The sequence below is a fragment of the Pezoporus wallicus genome, unplaced genomic scaffold (assembly GCF_028554395.1).
Source record: "Pezoporus wallicus isolate ANWC-B61680 ecotype Strahan unplaced genomic scaffold, APGP_CSIRO_Pwel_v1 contig_8693, whole genome shotgun sequence".
NCBI lineage: Eukaryota > Metazoa > Chordata > Aves > Psittaciformes > Psittacidae > Pezoporus > Pezoporus wallicus.
In genome coordinates this window covers 802,774-824,571 of record NW_026641814.1, presented here as the reverse complement: position 1 = coordinate 824,571, position 21,798 = coordinate 802,774, and the positions used below count along the sequence as shown (strand labels likewise).

The window sequence follows — 21,798 nt, the reverse complement described above, 5'->3', positions numbered from 1 at the left end:
GAAAAACTGGATGCAGCTGGGTTGGTTTGGGTTTGGTTTGTTTTTCTTTTAATCGGGGTTACCGTGGCGGGCTGCGGCATGATGTAATTAGGGCTGGTGCTGTAGGTCTGGTGACAAGGGCGGGGGGTGGCAGCGGGGCTGCATCTACCACTCTCAAAACAGCCCTAAGTCTCCCGGGGTGGGACTCGAACCGCAGATACCTCCTTCCCCAAGCTGAGACGACAGCTGCAAAGCAGATTTTCAGCAGTCGCAAGTGAGGTGAGTTGCGGCCCCGCAGTGCGGGGTGGGGGGCTGTACCCCGCACTCCCCTCGGCCGGGCAGGGAGAGCAGCGGTTCCCTTCCCCTGAGGGGCGGGCGGGCGGCAGCGGCTCCTTCACCCGGGGGTGCGGGTTAGGGGGCGGTGTCGGCGGCGGCTGCCCGCGCTTGGTGCCTTGCCCGAACGGGGCCGTGAAGCGGTGGAGGTGGAGGGGAGGGCTGGTTGCTCTGGCAGCCGTGCCCGCGCTCCCCCTTCTGCTGGGGGGGGCTTCGCTGTATGCTCAGCGCTGTCCTCCGGGTTTCTGTCGGGGTCGGGGCACAGGCTGCCATTAGAGCTTCCTTCCGTCCCGCTTCCTCAGAGGTCCGGTACCGCGACCGGGTGACCTGCCGTGCCAGCCCGCGGCCTCCGCGCTACCTGAGCCAATGCTAGATCTGGAGGTGGTGCCCGAGCGGTCTCTGGGGAACGAGCAATGGGAATTCACCTTGGGTAAGTGAGTGCCCCCTCGTCCCCTGGGCATGAGCGGGTGTTTCGGGTCCCCTCATGACCTGTGAGGTTTCTCCCAGCGCTGTCAGGGAGTTGCGAGAGTGAAAGGGAGAGGGAGACTTAAAGCTCTCCTTTTTCCGTCACTAAAAATACTAATTTATAAGCTTTATGCGTCTCATCCTCAGTTTTTGCAGTGTGTTGTGCTTTGTTTGTCAGCATGCGTGCCTTCTTTGTTTTCTTCTTTGTTTACCTTGTGTTGCCTTGCTATCTTGGACTACCAATTTTTTAAATGATTGCTACAGGAGGAGGCATGTGTGTACTGACTGTCAGCTGAGTATGTCAGGTGATACCTGGCATCTTCAGCTCTGCTAATGCGTAACATAAACACTGTGCTTTTTCTGTACAAACCCTTCATAAATGAGTCGCATTTCACAACTTCTTTGTGTCGTCGCTGAATTGCGACATTACAGCGGGTAAAGTAAACTTTCGAGAGCTTTTCTCCGGGTTAGATAACCAGTATTTCTTCCCACCAATAGGCCAATAATTTGTGCTTTTTGTGGCTAGGATTGGTCCTTCCCTACCAGTTAGTACTTTGTTTACTGTGATGAGAAAGAATTTTTCCCCAGCTGTTGGAAATCTAGCTGATGCTCAGCCCATAGCACTTCAATATTCAGTTGAAACTCAGTGTGGATTCTTCAGATGACCTGTGTTTTTAAGCTGATACTGGTAGCCCTTAGCAGTCTAGAAAATACTGTAGCTATCACGTTTTCAGAGTAATTGATAGAGATACCAGTGTTGGTATCTTAGTTTTACATCTTTGCTGTTTCTTTGTCTGGAGCAAAGTTAATGGTAGTAGTAGTTTGGCTAATGCAAATGGGGCTCTGCATGGCAGTGGCCTGTATCTGCCAGAACTTGACTTATGCTGCTGCTGCTGTTGTCACCTGTGACGGCAAGGGGGACATACTGTTCAGTAAAAACACTGTTACACTGCTGCCACAAGCTTGGGTCACACCGAAGGAGAGGTGATGTGACCAGGAGTTGTTTATGCGAAAGCCATCAGACACAAAGGGCTGTTTATGCTGTACAGAGTCAAGTACAACTCGATGGTTTCAGGCAGCATTAGAAGTGCTTTTGGAGACTAATTATAGTACTTCAGGTCCCACCCTTTGAACTATCGGTTGTCTCCTGACATGTTACTCTGCTCTTTCAGCTCTGTGAGACCTTCCGTGATCCTTTAGTGCCTCTGTTACCTGAAAAGAACTGCAAGCAGAAAGTATATACCCTGACAATCTTCATAATACCATCTTCCCCCCATTCTTCTTATAAAAACCAAAAAAGGGAAGAGAGAAAACGATCTTGGTTTTTCCAGGAACCGCTAAAGAGCCTGTTAATGCAGTCTCACGGTTAAAATTATACACTGTGTCTTTGTCCATGTACACACACAGACACATGCATAGATGCGAGAGGGAGGAAACTCGGCTGTAATTCTTGGAGTAAACATAGCCACCATGTGATGTGTCTAATATATAATTAGCATGACCTGTTGGTACAGAGCAGGAGGCTGACTAGGTATTAAGATACCTAACTTTGTCCTGTGATGTATGCAAATTGTCCCTGCTGATAAAGCTGGTTGAACTGTGTTGGTGGTAACAAGTCTGGAAGTGCTGGTGTAAATGGGGCTGTGGCTGCCAGTGGTATTCCACTCATGATTTGTTTAGGTCTGCTCTTAGCAGAACTACTGGCAGTGTTCCTGAACTGCTGCTGACTCTGGCTTCCAGTATTGTGTCCCCAATGGAGATGACTGAGGGGAAATGCCAGGAAAATTTTTTACATGAGTTTTTGGATTCTGTTTTTGGCTCTGGTGTTGACTCACTATGTGACCAGAGCATAAAAAATTCAAGCAAGGCTAAGTTTTGTGTTCAATTAGATACCTGTGTCACTGCACCTCTCAGGCTACATTCCTACTGTTTTAAACGAGAACAATTAAATACTTGTTCTGTAGTGCCTATAGCTGTATTATTAGTGTTCAAGATGTATGATTTCTAAAGCATACTTGCATTTTTCTTGCTTTTTATACTTTCTTCTCCTACTGAGTTTCACTTCTTTTTATTTAATGCATTATGACTCATCTTCTCTTTTAATCTTTATTCATTCCTCTACCTCTGTCCCCTTTAAGACATAGCCTTACTATAGGCTAACACTTTGAGCCCTGTTATTCATGACCAGTTCGTGTGAGAGAAATGTCTTGTGCTGCTTGTATTGCTCCAGCTTTTAGCAAAGGGGAAAGTCTCCTATGAGAGAGTCCTAGCACTGATCTTTGTGGGGGTTATTTGCCGTGGCTCAGTTTGGTTGACTGTCTGATGTGCTGGATACTGTTTGTTACTCTGTTCCCCCTGCCTGGTAAGCAGGGGAAAAAGAATTCTTTGTTTTCCTTCTTGACTGCAAAGGCTCATGAATGTTGAGGAAAAGGGGGTGTTGTGTGTGTGTGTGTGTGTGTGCGTGAGAAGGGTAGAGAAAAATAACCCAGTTTCTTTGCTCTTCCTTTGGCTCTCTGCTGATGGAGGCAAAGGGAGGATACTGGCTCCTCCACATTCATTTTAGGTTCTGCAAACTGTTCTTGGAGAACTTAAGCTCCTCATTGCAGCTTTGCTGAGCAGCTGCGTGACAAAATCTGCTCGTTTCTCAGTCATTGAACACTGAACAAAATCAGTCCATGTCCATTTGCTTGCAGCTTGAGAAAGCTCTGAGAGTCACATGAGCCATCTGTTTGCACACTTACCAACCCAAGACTGCATCAGTTTACATCGGACTGCAGGCTAGACTTCATGATTGTGTGCACTTTTTTTAACCACATGCTTTTTTACTGAAACATTACCTGCTTCTGACACTGGGTCATTTGCTGGCTTTGCTTGAACTTTTACCACTTGTTTGTTTTTTAAAAGAGCTCATGGTCCTACAAGTCTCCAAGATGCCCTGACTTTGAAAATTATTTTCATCCTTCTAAATAATCTTTACTTTAATCATAGCTTTTACTAGATTAAGAAATGTGAAATTTTCACAACAGCATCTTTGATCTTAGCTTCCTGTTGTTATGTTCCTGTTCCATTTTGAAAATATCTAATACATAATAGCTGTCTCTTTAAAATTCAGCTGCTTAGGTTACAAGGCAACTGCTATTTCTTAGGTAATAGGAAACAGTGCTGCTTTATTGAGTGGCTCTGTGCATTTTAATTTTGTTACTGTTATTAAGCTAAAAGCTGTTCTTTTTGATATTATATAATCTTCTGGTGTATAATTTCTAGCTGAAAAAAAAAAGTTTTTCCAGGCTACTGTGAAAAACAATCTCACAGAAACAGTTGTATATCATATTTACAAATTTAATTAGTCTACGCTTATCTATAAGCCTGTTCTGCTAAAACTTGATTTCATAACTGCAGAAAAGCTGCAAGGGTTTGACAGGCTTGTTAGTTTGGAGTGACAGTGAAAATATTGTATTCTTTTAGTGTTGTGCTAGTATTGCATTAAAGCAGTGCCTGTGATGAGAATAGGGGTGTGTATGTGATATATGGAGAGAGATAGGGCATTTTTTCACTTCAGTACTGTCGATAATGTCTAAAAGGTGCTTTGGAACATGATGTACAGTCTGAGTGTGAGAGGTGTAGCTGGTAACTAAAAATTTGAAGGCCTGAAGTTACCTCAAGAAAAGTGTAAGTCCCACAGTAAAGTTTTCCTAATCAAGGCAACTTTCCTGACGTTTAAAAACTAGAAATAAAGAAGAACAAAGCAAGGAATGTAAATGTCAGATAACTAAATTGACTTGCAGCAGTTAGTAGGAAATAAAACTTCACAATTATGAGCTCGTAACCTCTCTTTATAAAGTCTTGTTTTGAATCTGGGGACACTCATGTTGCGTTTGGAAAGGCAACAAAGGATTTAAGTGTGATAAAGGATGAGATGGTCTGGAGCTATTCCTCCTGCAGAATCAGCTGTTTCATTCCACTTTCAAAAATTTATAGCTGTAAAGATAAGAGACACACTGAGGAAAAAAAAAAAACACAAGGAGCCCTTGAAATGGTGTTAGAAAGTGAATGGCTATTAAGCCTATTACTTCAACTGAACCAAATTGTTTAGTAAACTGAGTAAATAAAAGTTCCCTCCTTGAGACAAATGTAGCTGCACTAGCAGCTAATGTGGCCTGTTAAGTCGAAGGGGAATCATTGCTCTGCTTCTGTGTTTTTGTATGTGCTGTAGGACTACTCAGTACTTTATCAAGCTTAGTAGAGGGTGTGCCATAAAATGTGGTCTGGGAACCTATTGAACATGTAACAGAATGCTCTAGTTAGCTCTAGTGCGGTTTTGGAATAGGTTATTTTATCAGTAACTGGATTGTTGACCCCCAAAAGTAGAAAATTTCATGCATGGGTTATAGAAAGATCTGTGCTTTTTCTATCTAAACTTTGCTGTTTGATTTTGTTGCTAGAGATACTTTTATATATGCCTAACAAACTGGTAGATAAATGACAATTCTGTTTCAGAAAAACATCTGTGCTGATACCGAGAGTCAAGTAAACTTGTTTGTTGATTGCATACCTTTCTGTTGTAATGTCCTGTTTGCTGATGGTGGCTGTTACCTCATCTGTAACCTTTCTGTTAAAAAGCACTGTTAACTGGTCTTGGAACTGAAGAAATCCAACTGTTTGTATTCACAGGAATGCCATTGGCTCAGGCCGTAGCAATCCTTCAGAAACACTGTCGCATTATCAAAAACGTCCAGGTTCTCTACAGTGAGCAGGTGAGTAGTGCGTTCTGGCTAGGTCATTCACCTCCTTGTATTGCAGAATTAAGGCATAAGGGTGTATGATGATATGGTGTCATGCTAACATACTTGTATGAATTGTGGAGCTATATGAAATTGAATTACCCAATTATTGCCACCACATCAGATTTGTAGCTTTTAGAAGTTTCATGTCAAGCGTAATAATCCTCAGCACAGTGCAGTGATTTAGCAGGTACCGTTTTTGTATATACAGTGGTGGGGTAGTATTGTTTTTCATTCAAGAAGGGAAATGTTCTGTAATTAGCTGGATAATTTAATTCTAGTCTTTTTATATTATCTTTGTCAAGCATTGCAGTATTTTTGAAGTACTGAATCTGTCACTACTTTACACTTTTGGTTCAGTGGTGATGAATCCCCTGAAAAGGCTTCCATACTTTGGATGTGCAGAAGGTGGATGCAGTAATTTCAACCAGCTATAGATGTTTTGATCTTTCTTCGTAACTAGCATTAAGTTTCTAGTGCATTTTACTTCCAGCAAAAAGGGGCTAGAAGTGAAACCGTTTTGCTAGGTCAAATAAAATTAAGGAAGTGGAAGGGAAGAGGAGATGGGGCAAAGGAGGATTGTGACTCTTCAGATGTGTGTTATGTGAAATGCATATTAATCAGAAGATGGTATTCATGTGTCATAGATTATATATCTTTACATCAGGAAAAAAGCGAAGTGCTAGAATGTAAGCTTGTATCAAAATACTGATTGAGGCAATAAATGCTGAGTGGCTAAGGAGCAAGCTAGACTCTGGTATTTAATGCTGGATACATAGTTGACATAATTGAATTATCCTTTTTTATTTCTTATTATGTAGATTTATGGGGTTTATTATGACTGAATTGCAAACTGAAAACCTCCCTCCTTGTACTTAATGCATGGGAGCATCTGTCTGGCAGCAAATGCATTCCTTGGTTTTTGTATGCTTTGGGGTTTTTCTTATCATGGTACATTCCAGAATTATTTCTTGGTTGGTTTAGATAAATGATGAGATTCCTGATCCTCTCAGGTGTGTAGAATCACAGAAGGATTAGTGGTCCAGTGCTTAGAGAGCAAGGTATACCACTGAATGGCTTTTTAAGCCACTTGGAAAGCTACCTTGTGCTTGACCATGTACACTGCGTTTTTATTCTGTTTCGGAGGTGTTAGAGGTTTTCTTCCCAGACTGTAACATCTGCATAATCCAGCAAAAATAGTAGTTCTCAGCTTTGTGGAATAGTTGTGCTGATGATATCCCCCCCCCCATATGTTATTCCAGTTCAGTTTGTGATACTGGTGAAATTTTTTTCCATGTACCACTCTGGGCCTGCAGTTGACTGGCTGGCTATATCCTCACCTGCATACAGAGCATCATGCACCTCATTAGCAGCCAAGCACAAAAAGCTGCTGCTACAGATCCTAGAAGATTAAAAAACTTTGGCATGCACAGCTTTTATGTAGCTAAATTAATATCTGAGCAGCTTCCATGTCTTTCCTATTTGCATTCTAAAAGAATGCCTTTGAGTGTAGTGATCTAATGTTATTTAATGTTGTTGCATGTAAAGCACAGAATTTCTGATCCTGGAACTCCAGCAGCAAGTACTCCCTTTCAAAATTTCATATGACAATTAAATGCAATTAGATTTGCCTACGGCCCTCTTTTAAACTTCACATAAATGGGATGCCCAAACTGTGCCAAAAAAAATTGATGAACCCTTTTCTGTGACTGAAGAATTTCAGCTCCTTTTTGGTTTGTTTAGGGATACTTAATTGCCTTTGTATGTTTTCTTAAGCCTCTTCCTCAGGATTTGTGTTGATGGGGTTGTTCAGGGATAACAGTTTTTCCTGCAGCTTTGTGTAGATTAGCAGCATAACCATATATCTGTGTTTCTTCCTTCAGGAAGGACTCTCCTGTTGCTTCCTGGCATCATCTTTCATACTTGAGGTTCTGTTTTGTGTATTAAGTCACACGAACGAAATTTGTGCCCTTGAAAATCTTTTTCTGTTAGAAAATATGCCAGGAGAGAACAGAAGTGATTTGCTCTACCAATTACAAAGCTCTTCCTCAGATGTTGTTTTTTGTTTGTTTTTTTTTTCCCCACCCACTCAAAAATACTTGTAGTGCCCTCATTAATTTTAGAATAACACTAAGACGATTCTGCTTAGAACCCAGTGAAATGCAAAGCATATCCCGTATCAGAAAAACTCTGTTGGTATATTTAAATGCCATATGACACATGGAGGTTTTGCTCTATCTGTAGCCTTTCTAAATTAGATTTACAAGGGATTTACAAAAAGACCATCAGGATCAATATTAGACCTTTATATCACAGGATCATGGCTATATTGCAATGCTGCTTCAATTCCACACAGTATAATGGTGGGTTTGCAGCAGTAGTGAAGTGTTGATGCCTCTGTGCAAGGGACTGAGAAGATTTCATTTAGAAGACAGCTTATACACCAAGTCTCTGGTGTTCCAAGAAAGATGAGTTTGAACTGAACCTGCTTCAGGAAAAACTACTGGGGTGACCAGGGGGAATAGGAAATCTGCATCACAGGGCGTTGAAAGCCCATGGCTTGTTTGGAACCAGCAGTGTGAAGTCTAGGATCTGATTACTTCAATACATGGCTTTGGAAGGGGTGGGGAGTACATGCGAGAATGCATAAGAAGTATTCAGGCTACAATACAGCAGTCACATGAGAATAAAGAGGTGAGAGAATGTAGGATGAAAATTAGACTTCTGACAACCAAAACACAGACCTTCTGCCAGTAGAGCAAAGGGGAGAGTACAGGTTTTAAGACGACTTACCTTTAATTCATCAAAAGGGCTGCATGGTGTGTCTGCCTGCATTAGAAGCCTGTATATGTCCCAGATGTCCCATTCACATTCTGTCTTTTGCTAGGTAACTGCTAGGTGTGATTCCTTTTTCTTTTTTCTTTTTTTTTTTTTTTTTAATCCTCTGAGGGGAGAGTTGTGGAGGGTAGAGCTTTCTGAAGGAAATGTGTTTTAAATGGCACATGATCAAATAGCTGAATTAGGGGCAACTCTCTGTGTACAGATGGATTGTACTGGTACAGGAGTGAGCAGCTTCCACAGTGTTGCAGCAGACTGAGATGTTGAAGAGCCTATAGAGACACCAGTGAAACTGGTAGAATGTCTTATATTGAATCCAGCAGACTGCAAATTGAGCCTTTAGTTGTTATGATTCACAGTAACTAAGCAAACCTAAATTCCCAGCAGAAGAGTCTGAAGGCTTCCTTTTGAAAAAGGCTGTGACAGTATTTCGGTTGTGAAGTGGAAAGCTCTCTCACCATCCTTTTGTCAAGTGTATGTTTGGTTCTGCTGTGAGACTTGGTGAGATGGGCTGTTATTTTTGTGTGCCCAGAACGTGACTGTCCCTGCATGATGTCTCTGATGCTAGGCTTTCAATGCTGATTTTCAAGTTGGGTTTGGTGTTGTTCCCCATACCTCCAGTTAAAATGATGGACAGCCACCCTTTTGGGAGTTTGTATATCTTATGCAGGCACTTTGTTTTCTTTTTGTAAGGGAGCTGAGGGGGTGAGAGTTTTGGCTAAATATATTTTTGTTGTGCTCATTCATTGAGCAGTGGTTGTTCTCAGAGGATGTTTTATTTTTTTCAAAGTAACCAGTTCATACACCTACAATGATACATATCTTAACAAAGGAGCCTTGAAATTATAAAGCCTAACAGCTTTTTTTTTCATATGTTTTACAGTCACCTCTTAGCCATGACCTCATCCTTAACCTGACTCAGGATGGAATCAAACTGCTGTTTGACGCTTTCAATCAGAGACTTAAGGTAACAAAATACCCTTCCTGCAAACCAAGCAATGCAAACCAAAACCCTAGGATATGTTGATGCTTAACAAAGTATCGGTGTGTGGTTCTTTAGGCATTTAATTTGCTGTATATAGTGCTGTCTTGTGTTAATGAACTGCATTTTGTCAGTTTGGAGGTTAAATCTTTGTTTATAGAATTAAGATGCTTTACATTGTACTGGGGACTGTAAGTATGCCATAGTATAATGGTCCAGTGTGGTCTCATTTGTACATCTTGTCTGAAGGTGTAGCAGAAGCTGCTTCCTCCTATTCTTAGTGTTCAGTTGAGTTAGGTTCACAGAGTACTCCTGTGGCTGCAAGTATATGCTTTCTTCCAGAAAGCCACATTCAGGCTTGTGAGCAGCTGCCTACTGCTCTGACTTTGGTTTGTTCTGGATGAGTTTTTGTGATCAAAGTTCTCAGCTCAGCACTTCTGCTTCATAGTGTCATAGTCATTGGTGTTGGAAAGGACCTTATCATCATCTAGTTCCATGGGCAGGGACACTTCCCAGTAGACAAGGTTGCTGAAGGCCTTGTCCAGCCTGTCTGCTTCTGTGTTTTCAGGTGACCACATTCTGCTTCTCTCTAGGGTGCTTTGTGTAGTTACAATGCAAAATGAGGGGCAGTCTGGTTACTAATCTCCCATGGCATATAAGTTAGTGAGAAGTCTCATGAAAGCGATGCGTTTCATCCATGCAAAATGGGAGACTGTCATTTTGAAAGAATTCCTTAACTGAAACGCTGAAAATACCTATATGTAATGTCTTAGTTACTCAGGGTGGTCCCTTAGTAGGACCAGCTGTGCTGAACAGTTGGCACTGTGGTTCTCATTGGTGTACATAAATTACCCTGTGACCAAGGTGTTGATTTGGCTAATGGGCTGAGAGTATCCTGCTCTAACAGCCGTGCTATTTAACATCTAAAAGCAGAAGTGCGGGGTTCAGTGTGATGCTGAAAAATGGAATGCTTACCCTTTGGGTAAGTCTGGAATATGCTACTTGCATCTGTACTTCCAAGCCTTGGAACAGTGCTATGTGGAGCCATTTTCCCCTTACTCATGTCTCCAATAAAACCAGCAGCAAAATGTCAGCCCTGTGCTTTATCCATGCTATCAGCTGAAACGTGAGCTCTTCCTGTGCTTTAAATGTTTCTATAAAATTGTTGAAAAGCAACCCAAATGAGTAGATGTTGGAAGTACTTATTTCTCCATTAATCTGTTTTATATTAACTATAAAAATACACATTTTGAATAACAATTTTCAGTTCAAATTGAGTTCATATGGGGGACAGCTGTGTGCTTTTTTACCAGATTTCAGTTTGGACTTGCCTGATGGTAGTTTCTGTTCATTCAGTCATCCTGTAACAATGGGATTTTTATTTTTGTCAAGGTTAGAAGTGAATTATTCAGATTGCATATGTGAATTTGCAGCTTTTTTTTTGCTTTTTTTTTATGTCAGATTGGCTTTATCAGTGTAAGTTACACCTGCTGTACAAAACCTTTCCAAAATATATCTAATTCTTAAGGAAACTGAACTCAAAACTGACATAACACTTCAGGTGCCTGGCTTGCTTACTGATGATTTTCGAAGTGTTGCAATCTTGTAGTGTTTTTTTTTTAATTTTTATTTTTTCCTACATATGGTAATTTAAACATGGCAAGTTGTTTTATTTAGGGTTACTTGCTGGGTATCTCCCCAAACCAAGACTTCCTTCTTAGCTGGTGGTATTTTTAGGCTTTAAAGTCACATTTAGTAGCAAGCACCCTGGGGAATTCTTTCTATTTTAGTTTCAGCTAGAATATACAGAGCAATAAAAAGTGTTCTACCTTTTCTTTACAGCGGTTACAATGTACTCGACATGTTTTCATTTTCGTGCTGACACAGCAACACATACATAGGGTGGAAGAAGTTTGTATTTAACCACAATTACTTGCCAGAAATGATCTGCCTAAAGCCCAGTTGAGCCTCAAGCTCCAGCAGCAGTCACATAAAAATCATAGGAAATGGATCTCAGACACATGTTTGCAGTAATGTATTCAGAACAAAAAATCAATATTTAATATCTGCAGAGAGTGGAGCTCCTCAGAATATTCAATAGGGCTAAAATACTTAATAAATATCAGAATTAGGTATTATGGCTTGCTCTGATTATTTGTGGGTTGCTCTGCTGATTATCTTCCATAATGCTTGGGGAAATTGCTAGGTACCTGTATATAGTATTAAAATGGAATACTACTTAGTGTTGCCATGCTCATCTTTTCATTCAGAAGGAGCTGGAAAGTTACAACAGCCCAGTCAGGTGTTCTTCAGGGTAGTAAGAGTAACCCAAGGAATGGCCTACTGATTAACATTCATTAGAGGATTTCCTAATTAGCTAACCTTTGCTATTAGCTTCCTTTGAACTTACTTGCAGAAATAAGATGCTGATGCATTAGCACAAAGATTACTTTGTGCAGGTCAGTGCTGATTTATGCAGGAACTGGAGGTCCTGTACTGAACCCACAGTTGTTCTTCATTACTTGTTTCTGTTGCCGAGTCAGTTTTTGGAGTTTAAGGTGTCTCAGTGTGATTTATGCTAGCAGAATTCTGTTAAGGAGGTGATTGAGCAGCACTAACTAGTCTTGCCTTTTGACAGGAATTTGCCTCTGTAATGACTAGCAGATGTGTGAAGTATGGTAATGTTTGTTTCCTGTGTTTCAGGTGATTGAAGTTTATGACTTGACTAAGGTGAAGTTAAAATATTGGTGAGTGATCTAATATTTCCCATGGTTTCTTCTTGATTACAGTGACTGGTTTTTGTAATTTTATTAATCTTGAATTATTTTTTTTAAGTCATTATTGTTAAAAGAACAAAAAACCAAACCCAGGCAAAACCAAGCAAAAAAAAACAGGCAAAAAGGAATGTAGATAATCATCCTTTCTTGAACGTAGCACTTGGTTAAATTACCAGTTTAGTCTTTCCTTCTGTTTCAGAGAACTTCCTCCAATTTAAATGTGGTATAGCCATTAGTAAATGTTTGCAGTATCCATTCAGTATTCTTAAGGCAGATTAATTTTGTTTCTTTTTCAGTGGTGTCCATTTTAACTCTCAGGCAATTGCTCCAACCATAGAACAAATTGATCAGTCATTTGGAGCAACACATCCAGGAGGTAAGCCAAAGTATTTGAGAAACTTGCCTAGATTGACAGGCTTCTTTCTAGGAAGTCTTTCCTGTATGTCTGCCTAGAGAAATGTGTAGAAACTGTTGTCAGATGATCAGAAGTTGTGTTCCAGAATGGTTGTATTCTTATAGCTGGGATACCATGTAATACGTACTGTAAATTTAATTGTGGCTTTCTGGAAGTGCAGTAGTGTGGCAGAGAGTCATTGGCACAGAATGGTGTTCAGGTATCATTAATGATGCGGTTTGAACTGCCAGTACCGGAAAACAGTGAGCTTTGTTGTTGATGCTGCTGTTTTCCTACATTCTTATGCATGGTCAGCTCCAAGTGTCCTTAGGGATTAACTATACCATGAACGTACATTTGCGCTGATCTCTGCTCGGCATCAGCCAGGGCTCAGGCTCCAAGCTTTGAGAATGCGGTTGAACCCCTGCTAAGGCAGGATGAAGTCTGAGCCTGCGTATAGCTGGCTTGTCTTTCCCTGCACCTCCTTCCTGTTACTGGGAGCACTGGGGAGGTGCGAAGCCAGCCCATGTGTAGCATGACCAGAACCAGGTAAGTTTAATTATCCTGGCTGAACCCATTCTGACTCTTTCACAGTTTCTTGGCTGTCCACCAGCTCTGAAGCAGGAAAAAGACTATCTTTAAGCTCCTTGTTTACATATGAAGATGAAAAGTGTATTTCAGGAGTTTGTTAGGTAGTGAAAATAGGCTAGTGGTGAAACTTTGAAGAGGATATTTAGAATTACACTGTTCAGGAACCCTCAAGAATTGGAGCAACAAACTGGCATAACAAGAAAGATTAACTCCATACAGGCAACATGCCCTTTTTAGAGCATTACTTTATATTTTTAGCTTAACCCAGTTCATTTGCAGTACTCAGGCTGATGCCAAATAAACTGGTGTTCTTTGTGATTGATGGTGGCTGCATATCCAGTCTTTATCCCTGTTCTCTGCAGACAATCTCTTGCACATTACAGAATAGGATTTATTAAGTGTGGAGGGTTATGTGGCTGAGGTAATATCATTACATAAAAGCCTGTTGTAGTAGATGAATATCAGATGGAGATAAATGAAGCTTGGACGTTTTCTAGTCATAATATTCCAAGGACCAGACTTGGCATTTTTAAACTTCACTTCAGTCACTTCCTCTTAGTCAGAAACTCTGAGGTCTATAGCTAGATTTGTTGTGGAACTAGTCTGTACAAGAAAGTATGTAGTATTTAGAAACGGTGAAAGTGGTCTCGTATCCTTGACAGTTTATAAGCGATGATGGTTTATTTGCAAATATTTAGAGGTTAAGTGCTTGCAAAATTGTGATATCGTGAATGATAAAAAGACCTACTCAGCTGTAAGCATTGCTTATGATAGGAAGAGCATGGTTGATTACCACATAAAATTGTGTATAAGAACTTAAAACATAGATCGGCACCACATGTCCTCATGCTCAGTTTGCCCGATCTTGTGTGCCTGTCATACTCAATTAATGCTTACTGCATTACTGCAGTAATGCTTACTGCATCTGATGGTAGTTTTTTGTAACATCTTTTCATCCAGTGGCATGTAGATATGAAAATATATTAAAATGTTGCCTCTATTATCACGACACTAGTGCATTTGCTCATTCAGTTTTCTCATTGGAAGTTCAGTATCTTCCATTAGCAGCCTACTTAGCGGAAGTAAATGCTCTGTTTTAAGCTGCCTGTCATAGTATGGTACAGTTTGAACTGTATCATGGAATGCAAGTTTTGGTAATTTTTTTTTTTTCTTTGAGGTTTCTGAAACAGAAAAGGCAGAAAACAGTGGTTTTCAGCATGTGGGAGGGAGGATGGCGGTCACATGGAAATTTGAGCTAGGGTGAGGACAGAAAGGTGGGAAACTTTCCTCTTAATGTGACAGAAGTACCAGATGCCAGGTTTCATGGATGAGAGTATGACATAACCACTCCTTTTCTCCTCTGTACTAATACTCCTCCAAAACCCCAATGCAAGCTCTTTAAGTTAAAGTCTTTTGTTGTTTATCTCTATGTTAACCCCCACTAGAACTTCAAACCAAATGTCTTTCACTTGAACCTAAGGTGGTTGCAGCAGAGCTTTCCTGGAACAGGATACAGTGGGAGTTTCAAAATGTATTTCAAAAAGCTAGCAACAATTTTGTGCTGAAACCGACCTTCAATAAGCAGTTTTGGTATGCCTTATCAGTGGTTTTTAAAAAAGTCATCAGGAAAATTGCAACCAGCTTCATTACTTTTCGGCTAATGTTAGTATGAAACATTGTAGTGTCTTTGTCATGGGGGTGATTGAAATATGACCACTTTGGAGGTCAATAGCATCTTCAAAACCAAGATTTGATCCCACATGCACATGATTCTCTGACCTGATCTCCTGTTGGGAGGCATTTGTTCTTGCCAGTGGTTTTGCTGAAATCACATGCTGCTCTGAGTCCTTGTGGTTGTGGCTGTTTGCTGAAGTGCCATTCAGCATAGACGAGGGCTGTGGAATTGAACTAAAGTCATAAGGTAGAAATAAAAAACATCCTTCCCTCCTGCCACAGTGGCTTTGCAAGGATGGAGGGGTCCTGTCTTCTACATCTGTAACTCCAGGAGACTCCAGAGGTTGCCCAGGCTCCCCTGAGGTGCTGGAAAAGTCTTGCTGGTTTTGGTGGCCTGGAAGGCAAACTCTCTCCCTTACCCTCACCCGGAGTGCAGCAGCAAGACGGCAGTCTTTCTGCTTCTATCTGCAGGGTACCTGTGTAGAAAGTCAATAAATTTAAAAAATGAATGAGATAAAAAGGCTTACCTTGTTCAGCCCTGTGGTTGTGACATACGGTCCTGAGGGAGATATGAGAGAACTTCCTAAGGATGAAAACATTCCTTGCCCTTTAAGCCTAAGCATCAACAAACTTTGCAGGGGATGGGAACTGATGTGATTTGTATAATCAGATATCATACTTGGCATGACTAGGGGAAAAACACTTATCCAGCTGGCTGTGGGCTTTGGAAAAGATGCATCATAATTTATCACATGAGATTTGTGTAATTTTCCTGCTGATCAAAACATTTCCCCCTCCACACAGTTTCCTTTGAGTGACAAGCAAGGAAAATGCTCTTAGGCAGCACATTCTGCAGACAAGACAAATGATTACTTTTGAAAGCTTAATGCTTATTGCTCAACTGTTATTTTTCTATCTGGGTGGTCTGGCATTGTCTAGACATCTTGTGACATGTCTCTCAAGTTGAACATTTGAAAGGCACTTTGGGATGGGGGGAAAATATATATTTATATGCATTTTTCTCTCTATGCTATGTTAAATATAAAATTGTGAGGGGAAAAAGGGAATATTAATTCAATTTCCCATGGTAAAGTGGAAGAAAGCAGCTCCTCTTGTTGGAGCATTTCCTTATTGTTTTTCAGCCTCTACTGTTTTCAGACTGTTTTGCAAATGAACCAGCTTCTGTGTCTTAAAAGAACATTGCGTTCCCTGCCATGGCTACTGGACACAGGTTGAAGTTTGGGAACATCAATCCCAAAACTGTTCCCAAGCTCCCAGTCTGCTGGGATTGTTTTTAAGCTTTCCACAGTCTCACAAAACAGCATGTCTTGTTAGGCAAGTACTGGCATGACTTCTGTTGCTGTTCGTAGTTGATGTTGTGCAGTTTATTGCAGTAAATCAGGAGGTCTCGTGAAGTGATGACAGCTGGAGGTCTGTGTCTGATTTATTACTGCTCTTTGTAAAAGCTGACCTATTAGCTGCTGTTTCTGGTGGCACTATGCTTAATTACTGCTGTAAATGGTCTAGAACCCGTGTATAGGAAGCGTTTCCTTCTTGTGCCATGTTACTTCAGAACGTGGGTAGCTGAACTGGGCCACAGAGGCAAGAGTCTGCTAGGAAGAGAGGTAGGTGGGTACCTGTGAGCTCCTTCTTAGAAATGTGTTCCTCAGTGGTATGAAATACGAAATGTGTCAGTGCCCTGGACACATTGGTCTAAAAAGACTTTTTGGGTTAATATTGTCCAAGTGTTTCACATAACAGTGAATAGAATTGGTTTGCGCTTCTTGGTGGCTACTTAAATTACTTTAGGAATATTAAGGTGTAATTGATTATGCCAGATTGTATAATTGTATCATTAGGGATAGGCTTGTGCCTACAGGCTTGCCTAGCCAACTCTAATGAATCTAGGGTTTCTCTTATGCCATGTTTCTACTGCAAAAAATTAAAAGCAAAACTATTAATTGTCTTGTGTAATTGTGTTCCTTCTGCATTTTTAGATGTAGTAAGTTCATTGAGGTGGTGAAAGTGCTGTTAGATCTGAACTGGAGAATTCTAAGTTCATTTTGGTAACTCTGTGTTTACTTTCTTTTCCCTTTTAGTGTATAATTCAGCTGAGCAGCTCTTTCACCTCAATTTCAGAGGACTCTCGTTTTCTTTTCAGTTAGACTCCTGGACTGAAACTCCGAAGTACGAGGTCAGCAGTCTTTCTTAGTTGACGGATAGTCTTTTTGCCTCTATAGTACTTGCAAAGAAACACCTGCTACATGTCTCGCCTGCAAGCAGAAGAAACCAGTGATTCGGAAGGAATTTTAACTCCTTCGTTGTGCTCTTATTCTTATGCTCTTATTATGCAGTCATTTTGAAGTTAAAATTTTTCTTCCTTTTAGCAGAAGGCATATGCTTAGAGGGTTTGTTTGCATCATGAACTGGGACTAGCAATTCTCTTGCTGAAAAGAGTCTGCTAAAAATGAGAGTGCTGTCTGTGCAAATACGTAAATATTAAGCAATCAACTAGAAGGCTGTTCTTTTATCAGATATTTTTAAATCTCATCAAAGTGATTATGTAACTGATCTAGGGTAGAGTTCATAAAATACGTTTTCATCTTAAGTGTCCTTCAGCATGAGTGGTTTTAGAAAGCCAGATGAATGAGCTTTATTTGTAGTGCCTGTTTGCATACTCACCAGATGTTCAAATGAGTTACTTAATAATTCAACATATTGTTGTGTTCTGTGAAATCTTTGGAAATCACTGTCTGTAGTGGAAACAAGATGAGGTTTTGTGATTTCCACCTGTGCTAACAAAAATGAATGTATCAATTTTGTGTGAGGATGGAAAGGCTCTCAGTTGTATTACTTAGTCTTTCGAGTTAAAGTGAACACATGCTGTATGGCATTAAAATAAAAAGGCACGTATAAAGAGCCAAAACAAAATGAGAGAAATCGACCAACATGGTGACATGTTTCATGTTACAGCCTGGTTCTTCAGTAGTTGTGTTTGATATGTGAGAGGGCAGGGAGTAGGTAACCAGCGGAAGTTATTATTTAGCAGTTGCGAAGGTCAGCTGGTTTTCAGAACTTTTGGAAAGTAAATAGAAACCTAATAAGGCAAACAAAGAATGTCCCATCAAAGAGTAGTTGCCTTTCGTAAAGAGTTCCCAAGGCATTTGTAAATAAATAGCTGAGCTGCTAAGAAAGTCAATTGCTATACCAAAGGTGTGGAAAGATCATAAAGTATCTCAGATTGCAAGGTGCCCATAAGGATCATGGAGTCCAACTCTGTGCTTATTGCAGGACTGTCTGAAAACTGAAAGATGTTAAAATAAAACTGCTAGAAACAGTTCTGGCCAGTGCATCTGCATGTCTTGTTTTGGTGTATGGCTCAATTATCTGAGAAAATAGGGATAGTTATGGAATGCTTGGTGTGAATAAGCCTTGAGAGGAAAATAGTGTGGTTCTTGGGAATGATACAGTTCTTAAGGAGAAAATACTCCTGCATTTTAAAGTCTTTCATCCAGTTGATCAAATGGGGTTAGTAAAATGTTTGCACAGAGTGAAAGGCAAAATTGTCCCCAGGATTATAAATGGGTAGAAAAAGGATAGCTTAGAAAAGAGTTGCATGAAACAGTCCACAGGGAAAACAGCTATTTGTGAAGCCTTTCAGGGGGGAACAGTAGGAAAGATTGAAGAGTGAAATGAAATTTGAAGATGTCAAGATCTTGCAAGTTCAAATAAGACTGTACAGGAATTCTAAACTCATTAGCAAAGCAGTGTAATCTCTGCTTATGGAAATGAAAAAGCTCTGAAGAAAACTCTGGGCTATTTATGTAGCTGGTAAATTGCAGGTAAGAACATGAAAGCCTGCTCACACTGTCTCTGTTAAGAAATAAGGCTCATGTGGCTCAGGTGCTTCCACAGCTCTAGAGAAGATTTCTCTATTGCTAAGATGTAAGTATGTTAAAATATTATCTTAAGCCTGACCACCTTAGAAAGCTGTGTTTGAGTTTTTCATGCTGTGGGCAAGTTCAGAAAGAGTATTGAAATCAGGGCATGTCTAGGTTTGCAAAGTAGTGCAGATTCCTTTCCAAATACCTAAGGCAGTGAAAATCATTGCTCTGGGTTATTTTTTTTCATTTTCTAAGAATAACATTTTGTGTTTACTTTGTGATGTCCTGCTAAAGTAGAGCAGGATAATAGTTTGAATATTGTGCATCTTGGTTTTGTTCAGTGTGTGACAAAAGTTAGTTTATTTTCTGTCCTGTGCCAGTGAAGTATGTTGACGGTTTTGAAGAAGGTCCTGTCATCTTCAGAGTTGAAGGAAATAAGTTTTTAATATACTAGAAGAATAAATCTGATTTCCTCAGCATGCGTTTGATTTAATGAAAGCACTCAAAATCCCAATCAAAACAGTACACGTAAGAATGTGGTGGTAAGGAGAGCAGAAAATCTATTCAATGAATGAGCCTCTGTTCATCAAATAAAGGCATTTTACAAATCAGCAGAGATGTTAAAAGGCTAAAATTAGTGCAGTGGGAGACAAAAAAGAAGTTTTACCTCTAAGACAGCCAATTTCTGAGAACTTTAATACAGTGTATCAGTGCAAATACCTTTATAGCCAGTGAAGAGAACAAGCAACTTGAATTCGGGCTGCACGCCATGGCGGGTTGTCAGGCTAGTGCCATCTTTTGGTGGATACAGTGAGCATTTCCCCCCAGCGGCAGAATCCAGGAGTGGTGTAATTTGAAGGAGCACCATTGAGAAGGGGCTTTGTTGTTGGTTTTCCCCCTTGTTCTTTGGCTAGAGACTTATCTGAATTGCTAAGCATATTTATAATGTATTTATAATATAATTAATAATTTGAACTCAAGTGTTTACTGTGTCACATAGCAAGAATGTTTTTGTATGTCCACAGCCTAACTTTGCCCATGGTCTGGCCTCTCTGCAAATTCCACACGGTGCGACTGTGAAACGCATGTACATCTACAGTGGAAACAGTCTGCAGGATACCAAGTAGGTACAGCTGGTTGTGCCATTTTGATCAGTTAGAATATGCTTTTTCTTCCTCATTTATTTACGGTTTTGTGAATGTTACGCTTTCTTCAGTTCAGTTTTGGTCTCCCATGAATTTGGCAGTGTGCAGAATGCCTTTAGATACTAACCTTTTTCAAATTTCTGTAGGCATTGTCTTCAAACATTATAATCAAATGTTGATTTTTGTTGCTATAAAATCATCTTGGCTCTGCTGTCATAGGTAATTCATTGGCCTGAGAATGAATTCATTAAGTAAAGGAGGAAATTAGTGAATCTAGTACGAGGCTATTCTTACTCTAGGTTGTATTTGCATGCTAATAGCCTCTCCCTAAACAAATCAAACTTCATGTAGGCAGTCAGTAATTTTGTAGTGTGTTGGCATTATTTATGTCATCGCAGGGTCCTACCAAGGGTCTTAAACTCTCTTGTTATACAGAAATAACGAAATGTGTATTTTCAGTTGTAAGCCATATGCATAATCTGCCATAGATTAAATATCTTTGCAGTTACCTGACTGAACTTACTGCTCTGAGAAACTGATTTTCATGCCTTATTACTAATGGTATAGTTATATATTAATATGGTTAATGTTTTCTATTGTGTTGTATTCTGTAGTCTTTTAAGTTTTGCTCTTTCTAAAAATGTTGCTTCTGGGGTTCCCTACTCAATTGAAAGGACTTTTGTAAATTCTTCCTTTCAGCTTATAAATAACCAGACTGATAAGGTAGTAGCTTTTGCAGAGACAGTTGTGTTTTAATGCCAGGAGTAGATTAACACATGCTTGGGCTACTGTTCAGAAGGGAGGGAACCTTGTTTCTACAGACGTTGTCTCCTAGTTAGACATAAGTGCACTTTGGGAAAATAATGTTGTCTCTGCCTGTCTGTAGCATGGTGGGTTCAGTGAGAGCACTAATTGTCACATGGGGCTCAGAGGTATATGTGTGCATGAGAGCTCAAAAGCTGACTTTTCCCTCAAGTCGTTCACAGAGAGGAGAAATTCGCAAAAGAATCCCTTCCACTGAAAATATCTTACTTGGGGCTGTTATTAATTTCTCAAATATTATTTTAATTGAATTAAGGTGTAACTTTCCCAATAAGGTAGCACTACTATATGTAGTGTACCTGCACAAGCTGGTTGCATGTTCTGGGCTACTGAGTACCTCCCGGAGAACATCACAGAGAAGGCTCTTCTGCTCTATTTGACTGATATGCCTAGTTCAAGGAGTAGGTATCCTTAAAAGCTATGTAACTTCCATTTTCCCAAGGAGAAATCTGAGATGACACATCCTCATAGGAGGCCTAGATGCAGTTTCTTTAATTCCCAGAATCTTTGAAACCTGTTGTTTGTTTTATTACCAGTAAAGCTCTTGCATGTGTGTGGCGTCTTGTTCCCTTTTCTTTTTCCCCAGACTTTCTGATCCTTGTGTTTGGTATAATTTTCAATCTTCAGCCTGAGCTAAATGCAGCTTTGCCAAAATTAATGTGCTCTGTTCCAGTGAACTGATACCAGCTTGTTAGTAGGAAATTTGAAGATTAAGCAAATCTTATGCACATTTTATATGATTGCTTTCAGGGCTCCCTTGATGCCTCTCAGCTGTTTCCTTGGTAATGTGTATGCTGAGAACGTTGATGTTCTGAGAGATGGAACTGGACCCTCAGGTTTACGGCTTCGCCTCCTCACTGCAGGTATTGGTTACACTCAGAACATGGAATTGGTTGCTTTTCTCAGGAAAAGAGGGCTAAATTTGTATAAATTATTTGTGATGATTTTACAAGTGATTTCAAAGTGTTCTTTGTACCTTATTTTGATATATTGAAACAAAGCATTTTGAACTAGTGAAACAAAACTCAATAAAACTCCTGTGAAGGTGAATCTGCCTGCTGCTACGTTTCTGTGGCCCTGGAGAAATCACAAAGGACTGTAGAGCCCTGTCCTCAATAGTTCCAAGTCCTTAG

General features: G+C 40.3%; 1 protein-coding gene across 1 annotated transcript in view; it reads left to right on the top strand.

The window, feature by feature from the left end:
* The first annotated feature begins 223 nt into the window (after positions 1-223).
* PHAF1 (phagosome assembly factor 1) overlaps positions 224-21,798 on the top strand; it is a 34,179-nt gene continuing 12,604 nt past the window's right edge. The window contains exons 1-9 of the mRNA XM_057425412.1: positions 224-258; positions 615-742; positions 5,449-5,531; positions 9,280-9,363; positions 12,082-12,125; positions 12,452-12,531; positions 16,914-17,008; positions 19,724-19,821; positions 21,416-21,528. Of these exons, the coding sequence (XP_057281395.1) occupies positions 679-742; positions 5,449-5,531; positions 9,280-9,363; positions 12,082-12,125; positions 12,452-12,531; positions 16,914-17,008; positions 19,724-19,821; positions 21,416-21,528 (661 nt within the window). The 5' untranslated portion in view covers positions 224-258; positions 615-678. The remainder of the gene's footprint in view (positions 259-614; positions 743-5,448; positions 5,532-9,279; positions 9,364-12,081; positions 12,126-12,451; positions 12,532-16,913; positions 17,009-19,723; positions 19,822-21,415; positions 21,529-21,798) is intronic.